Source organism: Cherax quadricarinatus, chromosome 2 (genome assembly GCF_038502225.1).
Source record: "Cherax quadricarinatus isolate ZL_2023a chromosome 2, ASM3850222v1, whole genome shotgun sequence".
Taxonomy (NCBI): domain Eukaryota; kingdom Metazoa; phylum Arthropoda; class Malacostraca; order Decapoda; family Parastacidae; genus Cherax; species Cherax quadricarinatus.
This window is the reverse complement of record NC_091293.1, coordinates 41,123,126-41,145,539: the sequence shown is the minus strand read 5'-3', so window position 1 is coordinate 41,145,539 and position 22,414 is coordinate 41,123,126. Positions and strand designations below refer to the sequence as shown.

The following is a 22,414-nucleotide window of genomic DNA, read 5'->3' as shown; positions in this document are numbered from 1 at the left end:
AGGATACAGCAGTAATGTTCTCTGGGCTTTGTAGGAAGCGCTGAAAACATAATCTGTATTCTGATTTTTGATAAACTATATGATTAAATAATGACTGGTAGTATTGTTTGTGAATTCTTGCGAGTCTGGTGTCATCAATAGTTAGTAACCAGAGGACAGTTTTCTCGTATTCGATAATGGTGGAGAAATAATAGTCAGAAGCAATTTTTGCGGTTTGATTAAAAATCACTTATTCATCAAGTCAAACAAACGACGCTCCAAGCGATCTTCCCAACACAGAGGACTGGTAAATAAGGCTGATATGGGTAATCGTTTGCCAGCGACTACAAACTCCTGATCTGAGAAACTTGATGAGTTAGTTGTCCGTCCTGAACACTGGAATGATTTTAGTGTATATGAGAGTTAATAGTTTGCACAATGTACACAAGGAACAAAAGAAGGTATTTATATATCCTGCTTATTCTCAACTCTGTACTGGAGGAAAAGCTTCCCCAGTCGAAACGTTTCCTAAATATATATCTTGGTACTAAACGTCTTATACTTCACACATGTCGGTATTTCTTGCCCTCTTTCCGGCAGAGCTGGAGTTACTTTTACTGGGGAATTACCATTTCACACACTTATGGAAAACGAAAATTACGAGAGCTAGATGTACAGTATTTCGGTGTCCCTCATTCCACAACCTGAGTCCCTGTGTCTCAGTGCATGTGGAATAAGTCGATAATTCAGTCTAAATTCAGCAAAAATCTAATTCAAACCTTTCAAAGAGACGGAAGGGACTAATCTATAATACACAAGCACACTAGGCTTGAAGCCACTTAGAAGTTCAATAATAAGTTATCAGTAAGGGATGAGACACTCAGTAATTATCACACTAAAAGCAGAATTTAAATTTTTCCAATTTCTTTCGAAGAATCAAACTGGGACCTACACTGTCCAAAAATCATTTCAGGCTTTTCTCTAAGACTGACCAGTTTTTAAGAATGTACGTAAGTAAATTTTAAGTATCTTAGTGATCATAATATACATTTTCTAACAGTGGTCTTACGGGGGCACACAGATATTACAGACACGTCACGATATTGACTTAATCTAGGATAACCAAGAAGAGAGATTCTCTAATTATTTCACATGAACTAATTTGTTTAATAAAACTGACACATTATAACTTACACAACCCAACGTGAAGATTTCGTCTCCTTTGAGAAAAAACATATCAGCACTTAAAGTTTGAAGCTGACCAGAAGATGCATTTTCCAGTTACTGCCAATCATAGGAGTCTGTCTCCACTTATCACAAGGAAACAAAATTTTGGAATGGACTATGCAACATTGCGCACGTGGCACTCGTGTAACGTTGCGCACGTGACACTCGTGCAACATTACGCACGTGGCACTCACGCAACATTGCGCACGTGGCACTCACGCCTGCAATAGTCCCATGAATCTTGTCCAATATACATTACACCGTCGTTAAAAAATTGAGAAAAAACAAACGAAAAATTGCTGAGAATGTTTTGGAAAACAGGAAAGTCTTCACTATTTAAACTAAAGATCGCTATTTGTGATCGCTTGTGCCGAGTTCCTCTGTAACTTCTAAATTATTAACAAGAGTTTCCTTGTTTGCCAAAACCAAGTCAAGCAGGTTATTTCCCCTTGTCACAAACTGCCTTAAAAAACAATCCTGAACTACTTCTAAGAAGTCGTTTGATTCTAAATTCCCAGTCAAGAAATTCTAATCAATATGACTAAAGTTAAAGTCTTCTAGAATTACTACGTTACCGTGTCTTGTGGCCTTAACAATTTCCTCCCATAGTAGTCTCCCTTGGTCCCTATCTAAGTTTGGGGGACGGTATATCACACCTAAAATCAATATTTCATGCCCCTCTGAAAATTCTATCTAAACACACTCTGTATGTGTTACTTCAGACTTAATACCGGTTTTTATGCAACAGTTCAAGCGATCTCGGACATACAGTGCCACCCCAGCCCCCCTTCCCGATACTTCTATCTATTTGAAACAATTTAAAACCCTGAATGTGACATTCTGCAGATATGTCTCGACTTTCTGAATCAAACCACGTCTCAGTTATATCAAATACATCAATGTTACCTGCACTAGCAACTAATCTCAACTCGTCCATCTTATTCCTAGCACTACGGGAATTAACATAATGTACATTTAAAGACCCTCCTTTTTCTTTACCCTTCCTGCTCATTTCTGTTTTTCCACTAAACCTATTACTGTCCTTGTCACCTAGTGCCGCTGGCTTTCCAATATCCACCTCATTTTGCCCATTACTAGTTCTCCTAGTACTCATATTATTACACTGGGACTTCACTGTTTTCCCGCCAAAACACATACCACTAACTATTCCTAGTTTAAAGCCCTAACAGCTCCCTCCACTGCAGTTGCCAGTGCCCCCACCCTAGACCTATATAAGTGAACCCCATCCCTGGCACACATGTCATTTCTGCCATAGAAGAAGTCCCAGTTGTCAATGAATGTTACTGCATTTTCCTTACAGTATTTGTCCAGCCAGCAATTGACACCAATTCCCCTAGACAACCATTCGTTTCCAACTCCTCTCCTTGGCAAAATGCCACATATGACAGGGTTCCCACCCTTCCTCCTAATTATCTCTATTGCTGACCTGTACCTGCTAATCGGGTCCACACTCCTACATCTGCCAACATCATTGCCTCCAGCACTGAGACAGATAATAGGAATGCTCCCATTACCTCTCATAATGTCATCCAGACGGCTAACAATATCCTCCATCCTAGCCCCAGGAAAGCAAACCCTCTGTCTCCTACTCCTGTCCTTCAAGCAGAAAACATTCAGCGTAGAATGACTAAGTTGGTGCATAGCATTGGAAATCTTCCTTGTGAATAGGGATTGAAGACCCTTAAATTGCATTCATTTGTTAGACGGAGAATGAGGGGACACATGATCGAGGTGTATGGGTGGAGAATGGGTGTTAATGGAGGGGATATAAATGGGGTCGTGGGGATGTCTCTCCAAGAGAAGGCCCGCAGTGGTGGATTCAAATTGGACAAGTTTGGATTTGGAAGGGATACAGGAAGGTTTGGAGATGGGGTGGTTGATGAGTGGAACAGTCTGCCTGGTGGGGTTGTTGAGGCTGAAACCTTGGGTAGTTTCAGGTTTGGGTTGGATGGATACATGAGTGAGAGGGGTTGGATTTGAGTGGGACTTGCATATGAGAGTGTATAGAGTTATCAGAGCTTGTTTCTTGGGTGGCATTGAAGGTTGGGTTGGGCAAAAGTTTTCTTGGTGGGATGGACAGTGGGGGACCTGCCTGGTATGAGCCAACGGGCCTGCTGCAGTGTTCCTCCTTTTTTATGTTTTTTTCATGTTATGAAAACGCTTATTTTTTGGTTTTTAATTTTTCACATTTACATTTTTTTTTAAATTAAAATTTATTTTAAAAAAATTGCAAAGCCCTGCATGGGCCAGTAGGCCTGCTGCAGTGTACCTTCTGTCTTATGTTCTGTCTTAAAAAAAAAAAATTGAATTGGCCCCCACAAAACTAAAAATTAATATAATACATTTCCAGTTAAGATACAGTGAATGTGATAATGGTATTCAACACTGACAAGTTGATAACACGGGTGCAACCGTTAGGTATCATTGTTCTGAAACTTCTCACCTACACAGCAGGAGAAACTGAAGTAGATCCTACTGTCTAGGTGAAACTTCTCACCTACACAGCAGGAGAAACTGAAGTAGATTCTACTGTCTAGGTGAAACTTCTCACCTACACAGCAGGGGAAACTGAAGTAGATCCTACTGTCTAGGTAAAACATTTAGCAATAAAGGTTCCCGTTACACATGAACCTTAATTATGAGTTAAAACACAACAGTGTTGAGGACTTAAAGTAGATCAGAAGAGACATTCTCTAGTAATACGTAGAAAACAATTTACTTAATAAACTTTGCAAACTGAAATTTAAACGACTTAACGATTGTGATAAACTTTGTTTCAATAAAGTCCACCAATGGTGAAAGTTCAAAGCCGATCAGAAAAGTCGTTCTCTAGTAACTTACCCAACAATTCTCAGTGTTTTAATATTTCCAATAAAATTTAAAATTTGCACCAACTCGACCTAACCTTGTAATAATAATAATAATAATAATAATAATAATAATAATAATAATAATAATAATAATAATAATAATAATAATAATAATAATAATAATAATAATAATAATAATATTGTTGCCTAGCTGACAACAATATAAAAAGCCGCTTGTTATTACCTGGAGTTTACCTGGAGAGGTCTGAGACCAGGCCTCGTGGTGGATCAGTGTCTGATCAACCAGGCTGTTACTGCCGGTCTCGCGCAAACTGACGTACGAACGACAGCCTGGTTGGGTTGATCAGGTACTGACTTTAGGTGCCTGTCCAGTACCTTCTTGAAGACAGCCAGGGGTCTATTGGTAATCCCCCTTATGTATGCTGAGAAGCAGTTGAACAGTCTTGGGCCCCTGACACTGTGTTCTCTCTCATGTACTCGTGGCATCCCTGCTTTTCATCGGGGGAATGTTGCATCGCCTGCCGAGTCTTCTGCTTTCATAGGGAGTGATTTTCGTGTGCAGGTTTGGTACCAATCCCTCCAAGACCTTCCAAGTGTATATTATCATGTATCTCTCTCGCCTGTATTCCAGGGAATACAGATCAAGGACCTTCAACCGTTCTCGGTAATTTAGGTGCCTTATCGTACTTATGAGTTCTGTCAAAGTTTTTAGTACACTCTCCAGGTCTGCAATGTCGCCAACCTTGAAGGGGGCCGTTAGTGTACAGCAGTATTCCAGCCTAGAGAGAACAAGCGATTTGAAGAGTGTCATCATGGGCTTGGCGTCCCTAGTTTCGAAGGTTCTCATTATCTATCCTATCATTTTTCTAGCGGATGAGGTAGATACATTGTTGTGATCTTTGAAGGCGAGATCCTCTGACATTAGCACTCCCAGGTCCTTCACATTTCTTTTCCGCTCTATTTTATGGTTAGAATTTGTTGTATACCCTGACACATTTTTAATTTCCTCAAGTTTTCCATATCTGAGTAGTTGAAATTTCTCCTCGTTGAACTTCACATTGTTTTGAGTGGCCATTTGAAAATTTGGTTGATGTCCGCTTGGAGTCTTGCGGTGTCTTCGATGGAGGTCACTGTCATGGCAATCCGGGTGTCATCCGCAAAGGAAGACACGGAGCTATGGCTTACATCTGTATGTCAGAAATGAGGATGAGGAATAGAATGGGAGCGAGTACTGTGCCTTGTGGAACAGAGCTTTTCACCGTGGCTGCCTGGGACTTTGTTTACTATTACTCTTTGTGTTCTATTTGGCAGGAAGTTATAGATCCATCTACCAACTTTTCCTGTTATTCCTTTATCACGCACTTCGTGTGCTATTACACCGTGGTCACACTTGTTGAAAGCATTTACAAAGTCTGTGTATGTTACCTGTATTTTGTTTATCCTCTACAGCATCCAGGACCTTGTCATAGTGATCCAGGAGCTGGGACAAGCAGGAGTGACCTGCTCTAAACCCGTGTTGCCCTGGGTTTTGTAATTGATGGGTATCTAGGTGGATGGCGATCTTGCTTCTTAAAACCGTCTCAAAGATTTTGATGACATGGGATGTTAGTGCTATCGGTCTGTAGTTCTTTGCAACTGCTTTACTGCCACCTTTGTAGAGTGGGGCTATGTCTGTTGTTTTTAGTGAGTGTGGGATGACCCCTGTGTCCATGCTCCCTCTCCATAGAATGCTGAAGGCATGCGATAGGGCCTTCTTACATTTCTTGATGAACACAGAGTTCCACGAGTCTGGGCCTGGGGCAGAGTGCATGGGCATGTCATTAATTGCCTTTTCAGATTTTGGGTTTCGTTCATAAAGAATTCATTTGGATTGTCGACCCTTAGTCTGGGCATCGCCTCGCTGAATACTGAGTCGTATTGGGACTTTAATATCTCACTCATTTCTTGGCTGTCAGCTGTGTATGTCCCCTCCCGCCTAAGCAGGGGCCCAATACTGGATGTTGTTTTTCCCTTAGATTTGGCATAAGAGAAGAAGTATTTTTTTTTCAATTTCTTTTATGGCTTTTAGTTCTTCCTGAGATTCTTGTCTCCTGTTTGATTCATTCAGCTTAAGTTCGATATTCGCAATTTCATTAGCCAGTGCCTCCCTTCGTATTTCAGATATATTGACCCCAATCAGCAGCTGTGTGACTCTTCGCCTTCGTCTGTATAGGGAGCGTCTCTCTCTCTTTCTAGTTTACATCTTCTCTTTCTTTTTCTTAATGGAATGTGTCTTGAGCAGATCTCAAGAACCACAGAATTAATTTTTTTCTAGGCAAATGTTCGGATCCATGTTGTTTAGAAGATTTTCCCAGCCTGTTTCATTTAGGACATGGTTGACTTGATCCCATTGTATGTTTGTTATTGAAATTGAATTTTGTGAAGAGACCTTCATGAATGATCACAGTTTGCTGGTCAGGAGCCCTGTGCATACATATTTGTACCTCTATTATGATGCGACCCATACCAGTCGACTAACATCGAGGTACCCATTTTATACTGATGGGTGGACAAGGACAGCAGGTGTCTTATGGAAACACGTCCTAATGTTTTCCAGCCGTACCGGAGATTCGAACTCCGGACCTCAGTGTGTGAATAATAACCAAAGGGAAAAAGCGATGATTTTCGTGCAGACAGAATAACTTGCTAAATCAAAATTTAGAGCAATGACAATTTTTTTTTTACGTGAAACGCTAAACCAATGTGGGTCATACAGAGCGTGGAGTGGTGTCTCGAGACGAGGTGGTGGTGAGAGTAGTACTAACAATAGTAGTAGTGGTGGTGACAATAGTTACTAATAGTAGTACCGACCTATCTGGGGAAGGGGGTGTTCCGGGGACAACGGCCCCGCGGCCTAGTCCTTGACCAGGCTTTTCGGTGGATCAGGGCCTGATCAACCAGGCTATTACTGCTGGCCGCACGCAGTCCAATGTACGAGTGTGATGGTGGTGAAAGGAGTAGTAGTAGTGTGATGGTGGTGAGAGTAGTTACTAATAGTGGTGGAATGATGGTAAAGACTAGCAATAGTTGTAGAGTAATGGTGGTGAAGGACTACCACTGGTTATGGTAATGGCAGGTTAAATTAGTAATAATGGTGGTAGAGGCCATAGAGATTACCAGTGATAACAGTAGCAAGAGGGTCTTCTGAGTGTAGGAAGGACGGGGACTACACTCACCTGAATACTGACGATACTATCATGTAGCCCCAGACGGGTAACGAGAGGGGCTGGTGGAAGAACACAGGGTACAGGGCTGGAATCACCGTTCCCACCAACACTGCATTGAAATTGGTCAAGCCTGCCTCTATGATGCTGTTTGGTATTCCCATCACCTGTAGAGAGCGTCAAACACGATGCAAAAAAATAATAATTTATATCCAAAAATAGTTAACACTAAATATATTTTGATGGATACACGTTCCGAGAAATGCATCCCAATATACCGTAACCGTAATTCCCTGTGATTCAAAGCATGCGATTGGAATGGTGCAGAGTGCGGCATAAGCTGATGGTACAGTTAAATATTAATATGGAAACTAATAGCAAATTGCTTAAAAAAATTAAATCAGGACATACACAGACCAGACCTAATTCAGACCATTAAAAAGAGACCAATATTCTCAAATACACCAGCCCAATAAGCTTGAAGCAGGTCAGAAATGGCATTATCAAGCTATCAGGTTGGAAGGTTTCAAACTAATCTGATGCAACACAGAAATAATCTCACGAAAAGCAATATTATAATTTTTCATTTTTTTTTCCAAAAAACAAACTGGAACCTACGGAGGCCAAAATCAATGCACACTTTTTTCTACGATTTACCATATTTTAAGAAATAAGTACAATGCCATGCAAGCTTAGTGTACATGACTTCAGTTTGTTAACAATCCTCTTGCTTGAACACAGATGTCATAGTGACTTAAAAAAAAATTACGTTTATTTAACCTATGATAATCAAACAAAGTCAAAAGCTGTGATTTATTTCTGATCAGGAGAGACTTTCTCCAATTATTTCACCAAACCAATTTGATTACTAAAATTGGCAGATAATAACTTACAGAGGTGAACGTACTTAACGTTTAAAGATAATCAGAAGATAATTTTTCCAGTTATTGCCCAGAATACAACAAAATTTGTCCCGACTCAACGAAAACCCCTGAAGTGATCCACCCATTTTATAGGACGCGTCAGCCTTTAAAGATTGATGCCGTTCACAATTGTTATATTTTTATTAGAGAAAAAGTGCTAAACCCGTAGGAGTCACATAGCGTCTGTAGAATGGGAGATATTCAAATATGATCCAAGCCAGGGAAAACTCCAGTTCCTGAGATCAAGAACCCCTCATCAGCAATTAAGGCACTCGCGTGCAATTATGTATAATAATGCAATACTATTTCGAGATTATAAATGACAAAATGGCATCTACATACTACATTACCAACATTTTTCTAAGTAGGCCGTGCGAGTGCTGAAATCTTGAAGTCGATAAGAAGAGCCTATCTTCAGTTACCACACAGATTTTTTTGGGGTGGGTGGGGGTGGGGGGGGGGAATAACCCATGGAACATTGTGCATCGGGAACCCACGCATTTAAATTTTCTCATAAATCTTGCTCAAAATACATTACACAAGCGTAGAAAATTTTATGATGATTGAATAATGCATTCTTGAGTAATAAACGAAAATTTGTGAGAACGCAAACGAAAATATTGGTGAGAATGTTGCAGGATGGAGGAACATTATCCTTCTTTAATGTTAACAACTCCATAAAAACGCTAATTTCTATATTTTTTCAAGTTTTCGTTTATTTTACATCCCAATTAAATTTTTTTACTAACGTTTAAGAAAAAAATATTTTATTTGAATTTAAAAAGAGAAATATCCACTTTTATAAAACTGGCAAAAAATTGGCAAAAATGCCACCCACATCACCCAAAATTTATACAAAAAACTTCCATTTATGACGTACCACTATTTAAGAGTTTAAACCAATAAGAGGTATTCTTCAGTTTTACATGGGAAACACTACGTAATAAAACTAGCAACATGAAACTGATATAACTCAGAAAGAGTGACAAGTTTAGTTTTAATAAAGCCCCCCCCCCCCCCCGTGGTAAAAGCTTGAAACCGATCAGAAAAAGACATTCTCCTGTAACTGATCCGATTCTAATGATTCCAAATTTTGTAACCATTTTCATAAATTTCAAATTTTGCGCCTACTCAGACAGAAGTTATGGAGCATCTTTCTCACTTTCTACCTAAATATAACAGGGATGCAAAAATCTTTGGTTGTTTAAAAATAAACAAAAAACCTATTTTTTTCCTCCTGATTTCAAAGTTAATAAGTTGATTTTACAAAGTTTAAGAGTTTTTAGTATTCTTTCATAACTATCTTATGTAATATTTGCATAAACATTACATTAAACATGATTTACCAATTACTTCCCTTAGGTTGTCAAGTCTTATTATTACTACTAAATTGGTTTCTCTCCTGAAACAACACATAAATGCTACATTAAGTGAAATAAAAGTGAATAAAAAGTGTGATAGACCACACTTAAAAAATACAAGAGAATATTTCTGAAATACAGTGTATTACAAAGTATGGAAAACAACCACAGGACCGCGTTCACTGGAGTGAAACTGCAGTTTTGCAAGCACCTGATTCATGCGTGGATCGCGACACGAAAAGCCTAGAGCTATCATTCTAACCCCCCCCCCCCCCGTGGTCGCTGTGCATCTTGTATCGCTTGGTTCGCGATATTTGAATATTACAATGTAGTATATAAATATACTTGGTCATAGCTTCAAATTTATATTTAAAATTTAAGTGTGACAGTATTTTTATTTTCATTAAAACCATCCAGTTATAAAAATCAATAAAAAACTATTAACATCAAAACTGAATAGTGATAAACAAGTTGTTCGGATGGAACCATGGTTTAATCCAAGTGGGTTTAAGCCAAGTGAGTTTAAACCAAATAGGTTCAAACCAGACAGGTTTTAAATTTACGAAACTCTGCAAGGAATATATATATATATATATATATATATATATATATATATATATATATATATATATATATATATATATATATATATATATATATATATATATATATATATATATATATATATATATATATATATATATATATATATAAAGCAAAATACATTGGCCAAACATTCACAAAAATACAACAGAAAGTAAAACAAAATAGGTAACTCAGAGCTACATCTCGAATACTTCGTCCAGCTCCCCTGCGGTGGGCCGCGTACCCAGAATGCTGCAGGCATTTCCTCTCTGGATCGCAACACTGAGTCTCTGAAAGAGGAAGCTGGTCGTCCTGTGGTCCTTGGTTTCGATGATGAGCTTTTCACCCAGTTCTTTGAGGAACTTTAGAGCACACTTGCCCCATGTTCCAAGTTTCTCCGACCCTATTGGGATGAAGTTATAGCAAGGGATAAGGTCTTCATATTTTCGGATCTTCTGGGTCTCTCTGTGGTTGGCAGCTCCACCCCCTTCCACTACAGAGTATGGCAAGTAGGTGTCTGGCAATGTGGCAGCACAGGTGTAGTCCCAGGCAATCTGCTTTCCATCCTTCCAGGGTAGCATAGTGGCTCCATCAGGACGCTTTTGACTTCCATCAGACCTCTGTACTTGGGGTTCCCGTTGAGCTGGGCAACGGGCTGTGGCGAGGCCTCTCTTTATTATGTCACTGATCTCCTCATGTCTGGCATACTTCCCTTCTGCTGTGTGGCACACGAGACCATGAAGTCCGAATTGATCAGCTGTCGCCCTGCCGCAGATACACCTATGTTCGGTGAGGATGGGGGCGGCTAGGCGAAGAGCAACACCAATCCGAATGGCCTGTGGGTCGAGACGAGTGCCCAGGGAGGAATTGGGAACAGCTAACAGGAAATCTTCTGAGTGTGGTGCCTTCACTGCCAGGAGACGAGTTTTGTTCTTTCCTGAAGCATTGGAGAGCATTGTGTTGGCGATTTTTTCCATGATCGGTTTGTCCCAGTGGGACTGTTTGTGCTGTTTGGGAGGAGCTGGTCTACTGGAGGAGTCTGTAAAGGTGTCCCACCGAATCGCTGCTTCAGTAAACCTGGGGTCTTGAGCTCCTACCAAGTCTCTCAAGCGTTCGGGTACTATCTTCTTGACTAATGCACTGGAAGCCAAACACGAAGACAGAAAAGCAGGTAAAGCAACATGCGTTGCTTTACGCACCCCTATACCTCCCAGTCGCACTGGGAGGGTTGCCTGATCCCATATATATATATATATATATATATATATATATATATATATATATATATATATATATATATATATATATATATATATATAAAGATCGCAATCGGCAGGATTCGAAATTACTACCGAGGATGGTCAAGATTCTCAGGCAGCGCTCTAGTCCACTCGGCCACACGAGTGGACTAGAGCGCTGCCTGAGAATCTTGACCATCCTCGGTAGTAGTTTCGAATCCTGCTGACTGCGATCTTTCTTTGTATGTACCCGTTTGTTTCTGCATTGATATATATATATATATATATATATATATATATATATATATATATGTATATGTCGTGCCGAATAGGCAGAATTTGCTATCTTGGCTTAAATAGCAACGCTCATCTTGCCATATAGGACAAGTGAAAATTTGTGTATGCAATAATTTCGCCAAAATCATTCTGAACCTAACGAAAAAAATATATTTCACTGTGTTTGTTTAGTATTAAATTACTGTAAACAAATCTAAAATATATTTAGTTGGGTTAGGCTAAAATAAATTGTTCTTCTTATAATAAGGTTAGGTAAGTTTTCTAAGATTCTTTTGGTGCAAAATTAAAAATTTTTACATTAACATTAATGAAAAAAATATATCTTTAAACGTATAAAAGAAAATTTCAGAAAGGACTTAATTTTAAATGAGTTCTTGCTAATTGACCAGTTTTACATATTCGGCACGACATATATATATACGTATATATATATATAAATATATATATAAATATATATATATATATATATATATGTCGTGCCGAATATGTAAAACTGGTCAATTAGGAAGAACTCATTTAAAATTAAGTCCTTTCTAAAATTTTCTCTTATACGTTTAAAGATATATTTTTTTTCATTAATGTTAATGTAAAAATTTTTAATTTTGCTCCCAAAGAATCTTAGAAAACTTACCTAACCTTATTATAACAAGAACAATTTATTTTAGCTTAACCCAACTAAATATATTATAGATTTGTTTATAATAATTTAATACTAAACAAACACAGTGAAATATATTTTTTTCGTTAGGTTCAGAATCATTTTGGCGAAATTATTGCATACACAAATTTTCGCTTGTCCTGTATGGCAAGATGAGCGTTGCTATTTAAGCCAAGACCGCAAGTTCTGCCTATTCGGTACGACATATATATATATATATATATATATATATATATATATATATATATATATATATATATATATATATATATATATATATATATATATATATATATATATATATATATATATATATATATATATATATATATATATATATATATATATATATATCTATATACACAAACATATATATATATATATATATATATATATATATATATATATATATATATGTATGTATATATATATATATATATATATATATATATATATATATATATATATATATATATATATATATATATATATATATAAGTTTGTGTTAATGTTAATACAAAGGGAGAGTGACAGCATGAAGTAAGATTGACTGACCTTAGCAACAGTGATGGCACTGAGGGAGCACAAGAGTGCACCTGATCCGCACCTGAAGTCACTCAGGAAAAGACCCAGCAGAATGAGCGAGCCTGATAAAGGATTGTTTACGAACACTACCTGAGGGATGGCAAGTCAACATGGAAAATTTAATAAATCATCAGATAAAAAAATGTTGGAAAAGTTAGATGAATTATTAGGTTCAAATCCTGTCGGCTGCACGTCATCTGTGCCTAGCTAATATACACAGATATATCACCTCTCTGTGTATGTAACCTTGCTGGAGAAAAGTCAAAGTAGGTGCTGTAATATACATACTTTCCAAAGAATGCGCATGCAATATGCACTCGCACAAAGACAAATGATATCTTCACACAACCAATAATATAATTAACACACACACACAATGTGTGTGTGTGTAATAAACACTGGTCAAAGGAGAAACAATCCACATGAAGGTAAGAACAAGGATGACTGGTTGTTTGTATATTTCAACCTCCAACTGCTGAACTATAAAAGACTGACCTGTGCCACGCCCCTTAGGACACTGTCAACAACTTTAACCACTACGATGGGGGACCTCCAGGTGAACTTAGAAAGGGCGTCCTTAGCTGCGGAGGCATCCCCCGTCACCCACGCCAACACAAAGGGCTGTCGAAATACATTGCAGAACATTAACCAAAGAGTTACAGAGACCTAAGAAGGATTTTAATAAAGACACTGTGCTGAAATGGACACCGTCCACTGCTCATGACTCCTGATCTTATAGATCAGGAGTCATGAGCAGTGGATATGTTTCAGTGAAGAGCAGCTATAAAGCTGTACATCTATGAACCTTTCACAATTAAAACTAAAAACTTGTCTCTCCAGCAAAGCCTCGTGTGGAACTGTCAGACGATTTAAAAAATATATATTCTTGTAAAAAGATTGCAAGTGCTTCTTCAGACGTTCATACGTATTTTTTTTTTTATTTTTGTATAATCCATAAGGCTTCCGTAACCTTAGATTGCCTTGGTTTATTTATCTCAAACTTTCAACAGTTAAGTATCTTAATAAACGCAGCTCGTGTTGACATTAGGTAATGCAGTTTCCCATTTACCACTTATAATGGCCAGTAGTTTAAGCCTTCATAAACAAGTCTGGGCAGAGCTACACCATACTACACCAGTTCACCGACACTACAGTAAGATCATGTTATGAATAGCTTCAAATTAAAATTAGGGAGCAGCTTTTCAAGTTATGAAATTTTAATACATTTTTATATACCTCAGACTCTTTCAGATATTCACTCACAGTTCAGCGTGTGGATATTAAAGTCAACAGAAAAAGAAAGTATTGCTTTTCAAAGAGGGTCAAGTTCATATGGTTTGTCTGGTTGTATTTTATGTACCTCTGAACCCATATGTGTCATTATGTGCAAGTTTTAATACCATAATCTGTAATAATTTAAAGTTTAGAATTAATCTAAGTCTGCCCGAAATGCCTCGCCATGCTAGGTGTCCTAGTGGCCCCCTCTGTAATTAGTATTTTAAAACATGTAAACCACACAATATTCAAAATCTGTAAACCCTGCATTGTAATCCTTATAGAGAATAAACTTGATTTTGCCGAGATCCGGCCTATGATCAGTCAGGCTCTTGGTAATCGCCATTTTTCTGGTGAGACATAATAAACACCCATAGGAAATATTACCAATGAAATTGTGAAGAGGGTAATATTTCTGCTTATCTGTCTGACAATAACTGGAGTTTAAATACTGTTGACTTGCCTGCGATGCTTTCTCTTTGCTGCAATATGCGCCTCCAAAGATAGTTTCTAATTTCGGAGACATTGAGTCTCAAGGTTAGGTGTAACTTTAGAAAGTCTTACTAAATTAATATGAGAAATATTCCTATAAAAATGTATATACTGCTGTTCCTCATGTATTCTTTGGAGTAAATTATATAAAAATACATTGATGCCCAGTCTGACGGCACATATATTCCTCCCCACAATAACCTCCCCATATACTTGAAGAAAATGGGGTTAGTATATAATTGTTGAATAGAAATAAACATCAATCTCAGCAGCTGTACATCAGTGGTGAAGAGTGTCAAGTGTTCTGTATGTTGTACAGCCACAAACTGTGACCTTGAGTCAAGGACACAACCATGTATGCTGCAACACAGTTTTTAAGATGCTCTTAATCATTTATGGAGAGAGTCAAAAAGAGGAAATTCACGCTAAATACTTTTCCTTGTTAAATGTATTAATACTTGCAAGCGCGCGGACACATTCGTAATCAGATTAGTTGAGTAGATGTACGGTAATTTATTCTAAGCTTTACGACTCACTTGCCATAAGTTCTAACCCCACCCGAACAGTGGTTTTTTCTAAGAAATGTCCGTACACGCAAGAAAACTAATGAACATGAACACACATAAGATAAACGTAAACGAAAAAAATTCATGCGTGCAAATACACGTTAATACACTAAATAAAAAAGTAAACGCTGGAACGAAAGCACATGACATCATCTGTACATTATTTAACTGTGTATAATACTAAAATAAAAATGATAAGATCGTCTAACTTACCGGATTCTGGATGATATTAAGCATATTGGATATTTCACCAAGATGGAGTCTTTCCCAACTACTGCAAGTTAAGCAGAGTCAGTGGTGAAAGTAAACAACGTCGCTAGTAACGAGGGATGATTTATCACACCTTTAACGCCAGAGATAAAATACAAAATTTCCCCACGCACGAACTGATCAAAACGTTTTACGTTTCAAGAAACCACAAGCTTATTATGTTGAAGCTTTGAGGTGTATGTGTGGGGGCCACTGCAAGCTGGGCTGAGGTGAAGTCTGCACAGGAGAGTAACGATGAGTGTAATATTATTCAGTCTTTGTCATCACAACACCACCATCCTACCCACTAAGTGCATCCCACCTACCCCCTTCTGTCAGCTCTTCTACCCTCCTGCTCAATACTTAACCTTTTTCCTTTCCAACTACCTAAAATGTGCGTAGAGTAAATTTACTAAGCCGAGTTTGCAGAGCCAGAAGAATTAAGGTGCAGCTCATAAACCCTCCTTCGTCTCTCCTATGAATGGAATGGTTAATTGGTTAAATAGCTTTAAAGCGTGTCGACAACATACGGATCATTAAAGCTACATGTAACCTGTTCACCACCAGTCAAGAAAACTTTGATCCATAAAAATGGAATTAAAGTGAACTATGTTTATACACCAAGACATATACACACCTCTCAGTGTATGTCTCCTGTCAATGGAGTAGTTTAATTCTGTTATTTTTATTTTAAATCCATAAAAGGAAAAACGTGTGTGTGTGTGTGTGCTCACCTATTTGCTCACCTATTTCTGGTTGTAGGGGTCGAGTCGCAGCTCCTGGCCCCGCCCTATCACTGGTCATTACTAGGTCCACTCTCCCTGCTCTATGATTTTTATCGAATCTCTTGTTAAAGTTATGTATGGATTCTGCCTCCATTACATCACTCTCCAGATTGTTCCACTTTATGACAACTCTATGACTGAAGAAACAATTTCTAACATCCCTGCGACTCGTCTGAGTTTTCAACTTCCAGTTGGTGATTCCTACTCCAATATTGGCCTGACGTACACAGTGTACAGTGTATCGAATGACTTCTTACTCAGGCGTCGAAAAGCTATTCTTAGGTTTGCAAGGAGCCCATGTGCTGCAGCAGTTATTTGGTTGATGTCTTAACTTTCCCCAGTTTTCATAACTTTGTAGTCCTACCTGATACTCGTTCGCTTGAATTCTCCTCATTAGCTTCCCATTGTCTGCAAACAGGGACACCTCCGTATCTGTTCTTTCCATCATGTCATTCACATATATCAGAAACAGCACCGGCCATAGGACTGACCCTTGTGGATCCTCGCTCGTCACATGCGCCCATTCTGACACCTCGTCACATACCATCACTCGCTGTTTCCTTCTTGTCAGGTATTCCCTGATCCATTGCAGTGCCTTTCTTGTTATTCCTGTCTGCTCCTCTAGCTTTAGCACCTATCTCTTGCGAAGAACTGGGTCGAAAGCCTTCTAACAGTCCAAGAAAATGCAGTTTACCCACCCCCCATCTCTTCTGTCTTACTAATTACCTTGTCGTAAAACTCCAGTAGGTTTGTGACACAGGTTTTCCCTTCCCTAAAACAGTGCTGGTTATCGAGTTTAATCTCATTCCTTTCTAGGTGCTCCAGCAGTCTCCTGAAAATCTTCTCCATGACTGTGCATATTATACACGTCAGTGACACTGGTCTGTAGTTTAATGCTGCCTGTCTGTCTTCTTCCTTGAAAATTGGGACTACATTTGCTATCTTCAACACTGGTAGTTGCCCTTCTACGACAGATGTGTTGAAGATTGATATTAGTGACACACACAGTGCCTCTGCTCACTCTGGACCCATTGAGAGAAGTCCGGTCCCTCCGCCTTTGAGGTATCTAGTTTGCTTAGCAATTTCTTCACCTCTTCGCTTGTGTGTAGTATGTCCAGCTCTTGTTGGTGTACCCTGCCATCCCGGATTGCTGGAAATCTTTCTGTCTACATTGAAAATATCTCCCTAAATCTCATGTTGAGATACTCACATACTTCTTGGTTGTTTCTTGTGGTCTTCTCTCCTTCCTTCCTCAGCCTGATAACCTGGTCCTTGACTGATCTTTTCCTCGTGATGGGGCTGTACAGCAGCTTTGGGTCGAATCTGGCATATGAGTTTCTGGATCTTCGACTTGTCTGCTTATTTTCTTGGGTCCTTTGTCTACACTTTTTCCATGCTCTAGTGCACCTAGCTTTAGCCACTCTACACCTTCGGGTGAACCAAGGGGTCGTTCTGGTCTTCCCATTGTTTTTGCTGCACTTTGTGTCATGTGATACATAATTTCACTTACTGTCTTTAACTCCAATTCTCTTCCCTACTTCACCTCGTGCAGGAATTGCCTCATGCCTGTGTAGTCCCGTCTTTAGTAGTTTGGCTTCTCTCATCCATCTTGTGCTGCTTCACTTTCCACTGTTAATTCTTCAACGTAGTCAAAGTTACATACAAAAGGCTCTTAGGAGTCTTTTGTATGTAATATCCTCAATGTCTGAACTACTCGATGTGAATATGAAGTTCAATCTTGCTGGTTTATCCCCTCCTCTCTCTGTCTGGTAGTGTCCCTAACATTTGGTGCATGAGGTTTTCCAGTACTGCCTCCACCATCTTAGCCCTTCATGTTTTTGATCCCACATGTGGCTCTAGGTTTTCCCAGTCAATCTCCATGTGACTGAAATCGCCAACAACTAGTAACTTTGTCCTATCCATATGGGTCCTTCTGGTCACCTCAGCTAGTGTTTCAGCCATTGCTCTGTTGCTCTCATCATACTCTTGTTCTGGCCTCCTGCTGTTCTGTGGCAGTTTGTACATCATTGCAATCACTACCTTGGGGCTCCCAGTCTGAAGTGTTCCTACTATGTAGTCCCTTGTTTCCCTTGTTTCCATTCCTTCCAACTCCTCAATATTTCACTGGTTTTTGATGAGCAGTGCAACTCCTCCTTCTTCTCTGTTCCCTCTATTTTTCCTCTGGATCTGATATCCGGATGGAAAGATTGCATCTGTTATTATCCTGTGAGCTTTTGTTTCCATAAGCACTATGATGTCTGGGGTTGCCTCCATGATTCTTTCGTGTCACTCCTCACATTTATTTGTTTTTTTCCATCTGCATTGGTGTACCTTTTCTTCAGTTTCTACTCTAGTACTGCATTCCAGGGAGTTCGTGGGGGCTGGGGGAGCAAGAGACATAGGAGGATACTATGGGAGGTTGCTGTGAAGGTAAAGTTTGTGATGGGAGGTCCCCCTTGAGTATCCCTCTATTCTTTGAAAATTTGTCAACTCAGTAGTGTCCTCTCCTGTTTTTTTTTTTTATTTTCAATCTCTTCTCCCTCCTCCTGTCTGCTTCATATGTCGTTCCTTTGCCCTCCTGAAGCCCATGAATAAAGATTAACCTCTTCCTGTCGTTATCTTACTGCATATCCTAGGTATCTCAGGGTCCAATTTAAACATCGTCTTTGCTGCTTCTTTAACATTTCCTGGATGACTGCTGTGTGTGTGTGTGTGTGTGTGTGTGTGTGTGTGTGTGTGTGTGTGTACTCACCTAGTTGTACTCACCTAGTTGAGGTTGCGGGGGTCGAGTCCGAGCTCCTGGCCCCGCCTCTTCACTGATCGCTACTAGGTCACTCTCCCTGAGCCGTGAGCTTTATCATACCTCTGCTTAAAGCTATGTATGGATCCTGCCTCCACTACATCGCTTCCCAAACTATTCCACTTACTGACTACTCTGTGGCTGAAGAAATACTTCCTAACATCCCTGTGATTCATCTGTGTCTTCAACTTCCAACTGTGTCCCCTTGTTGCTGTGTCCCATTTCTGGAACATCCTGTCTTTGTCCACCTTGTCAATTCCTCTCAGTATTTTGTAAGTCGTTATCATGTCCCCCCTATCTCTCCTGCCCTCCAGTGTCGCCAGGTTGATTTCCCTTAACATCTCCTCATAGGACATACCCCTTAGCTCTGGGACTAGTCTTGTTGCAAACCTTTGCACTTTCTCTAGTTTCTTTACGTGCTTGGCTAGGTGTGGGTTCCAAACTGGTGCCGCATACTCCAATATGAGCCTAACGTACACGGTGTACAGGGTCCTGAACGATACCGTGTGTGTGTGTGTGTGTGTGTGTGTGTGTGTGTGTGTGTATACTCACCTAATTGTACTCACCTAATTGTGGTTGCAGGGGTCGAGACTCAGCTCCTGGCCCCGCCTCTTCACTGATCGCTACTGGATCCTCTCTCTCTCTGCCTCCTGAGCTTTGTCATACCTCTTCTTAAAACTATGTATGGTTCCTGCCTCCACTACTTCACTTGCTAGGCTATTCCACTTGCTGACAACTCTATGACTGAAGAAATACTTCCTAACGTCCCTGTGACTCGTCTGAGTCTTCAGCTTCCAGTTGTGACCCCTTGTCCCTGTGTCCCCTCTCTGGAACATCCTATCTCTGTCCACCTTGTCTATTCCCCGCAGTATCTTGTATGTCGTTATCATGTCTCTCCTGACCCTTCTGTCCTCCAGTGTCGTCAGTCCGATTTCCCTTAACCTTTCCTCGTACGACATTCCCTTGAGCTCTGGGACTAGCCTTGTTGCAAACCTTTGTACTTTCTCTAACTTCTTGACGTGCTTGACCAGGTGTGGGTTCCAGACTGGTGCTGCATACTCCAGTATGGGCCTAACATACACAGTGTACAGTGTCTTGAACGATTCCTTATTAAGGTATCGGAACGCTATTCTCAGGTTTGCCAGGCGCCCGTATGCTGCAGCGGTTATTTGGTTGATGTGTGCCTCCGGTGATGTGCTCGGTGTTATGGTCACCCCAAGGTCTTTCTCCCTGAGTGAGGTCTGTAGTCTTTGTCCACCTAGCCTATACTCTGTCTGCGGTCTTCTTTGCCCCTCCCCAATCTTCATGACTTTGCATTTGGCTGGATTGAATTCGAGAAGCCAGTTACTGGACCACATATCCAGTGTGTGTGTGTGTGTGTGTGTGTGTGTGTGTGTGTGTGTGTGTGTGTGTGTGTGTGTGTGTGTGTGTGTGTGTGTGTGTGTGTGTGTGTGTGTGTGTGTATGTGTCTGTGGAATGTGTATTCACTTCGTGTTTGGGGGGGGGAACGGGGTCGAGACTTGGCTCTTGGCATCTTAGGCCCAATTGCACTTTCTATTGAAACTATGTATAAAATTTCTTTCACTTGTCCTCATCCGGCTTTCTTACCATTCTGAAACTGAAGAAATGTTTCCCATGAGACACCTGCGTATTTATCTTTCCTGAATGCACGATCGGCTTTAATCTGTTTTTCCCTATCTGTTCGGTCAGATTCTCAGCAATATTTATGCATTATTTTCATGTCTTCTTTGACCCTTCTTTTCTCTTATATTGTTAGGCTCGGTTCAGCTTTAATCCTCCGCTCGCAGTTCAAATCCCTCAGTTTCCCATATAATCAAGTTAAGAAACTCTGAAATTTTGTGAACTTCTGAACTATCTTCTATCACAGATGAATTTTTATCAAATGTTGACACCAGAACGGTGTTGTATATTCCGTAACAGGTGATACATGTCGTGTACAGCTGAGATTTACGAGACAGATAAAAAAACGTCTTCTAAATATCCGGTGCACTTGTGAGGGGTTGCCAGAGTGTGAGAGAGGGTAGTCATCAGGATGAAAGGGAGGGTCGTCATCAGGTTATGAGGGAGAATCATGGTCAGGGTGTAAGGAAGGGTCGTAGTCAGGGTGTGAGGGGTCGTCAGTGTTTGATAGATCATTAGGGTGTGAGAGAGGGTCGTAATCAGGATTTGAGGGAGAGTCGTCGTTAGGGATAGGGAAAAGTCATCGTCAGATTGTGAGGGAAGGTCGTTGTCAATGTGTGAGGGAGGGTCGTTGTCAGTGTGTGAGGGAGGGTCTTTTCAGTGTGTGAGGGAAGGTCGTTGTCAGTGTGTGAGGGAGCATTTTCTCAGTGTGTGAGGGAAGGTCGTTGTCAGTCTGTGAGGGAGGATCTTGTCAGTGTGTGAAGGAGGGTCGTTGTTAGTGTGTGAGGGGAGGGTCGTTGTCAGTGTGTGAGGGAGGATCTTGTCAGTGTGTGAGGGAGGGTCATTGTCAGTGTGTGAGGGAGGATCTTGTCAGTGTCTGAGGGAGGGTCGTTGTCAGTGTGTGAGGGAGGGTCGTTGTCAGTGTATGAGGGAGGATCTTGTCAGTGTGTGAGGGAGGATCTTGTTAGTGTGTGAGGGAAGGTCGTTGTCAGTGTGTGAAGGAGGATCTTGTCAGTGTGTGAGGGAGGGTCGCTGTCAGTGTGTGAGGGAGGGTCGTTGTCAGTGTGTGAGGGAGGGTCGTTGTCAGTGTGTGAGGGTGGGTCGTTGTCAGTGTGTGAGGGTGGGTCGTTGTCAGTGTGTGAGGGTGGGTCGCTGCCAGTGTGTGAGGGAGGGTCGTTGTCAGTGTATGAGCGAGGGTCGCTATCAGTGTTTGAGGGAGGGTCGTTATCAGTGTGTGAGGGAGGGTCGATATCAGTGTGTGAGGGAGGATCTTGCCAATGTGTGAGGGAGGGTCGTTGTCAGTGTGTGAGGGTGGGTCGCTGTCAGTGTGTGAGGGAGGGTCGTTGTCAGTGTATGAGCGACGGTCGTTATCAGTGTGTGAGGGAGGGTCGTTATCAGTGTGTGAGGGAGGGTCGTTATCAGTGTGTAAGGGAGGATCTTGTCAGTGTGTGAGGGAGGGTCGTTATCAGTGTGTAAGGGAGGATCTTGTCAGTGTGTGAGGGAGGGTCGTTATCAGTGTGTAAGGGAGGATCTTGTCAGTGTGTGAGGGAGGGTCGTTATCAGTGTGTAAGGGAGGATCTTGTCAGTGTGTGAGGGAGGGTCGTTATCAGTGTGTAAGGGAGGATCTTGTCAGTGTGTGAGGGAGGGTCGTTATCAGTGTGTAAGGGAGGATCTTGTCAGTGTGTGAGGGAGGGTCGT

General features: G+C 40.5%; 1 protein-coding gene across 2 annotated transcripts in view; it reads right to left on the bottom strand.

The window, feature by feature from the left end:
* The window catches only part of LOC128692559 (urea transporter 2), a 65,878-nt gene extending 50,022 nt beyond the window's left edge, over positions 1-15,856 (bottom strand). The window contains exons 1-4 of one of the 2 annotated variants that reach the window (XM_053781744.2): positions 15,455-15,856; positions 13,404-13,529; positions 12,879-12,998; positions 7,274-7,428 (exon numbers count right to left, since the gene is read on the bottom strand). In XM_053781744.2, coding sequence (XP_053637719.2) covers positions 7,274-7,428; positions 12,879-12,998; positions 13,404-13,529; positions 15,455-15,478 — 425 coding nt within the window. In that variant the 5' untranslated portion in view covers positions 15,479-15,856. The remainder of the gene's footprint in view (positions 1-7,273; positions 7,429-12,878; positions 12,999-13,403; positions 13,530-15,454) is intronic. The other variant, XM_053781832.2, reaches the window with a different exon arrangement.
* Between the last annotated feature and the right edge of the window lie 6,558 nt (positions 15,857-22,414).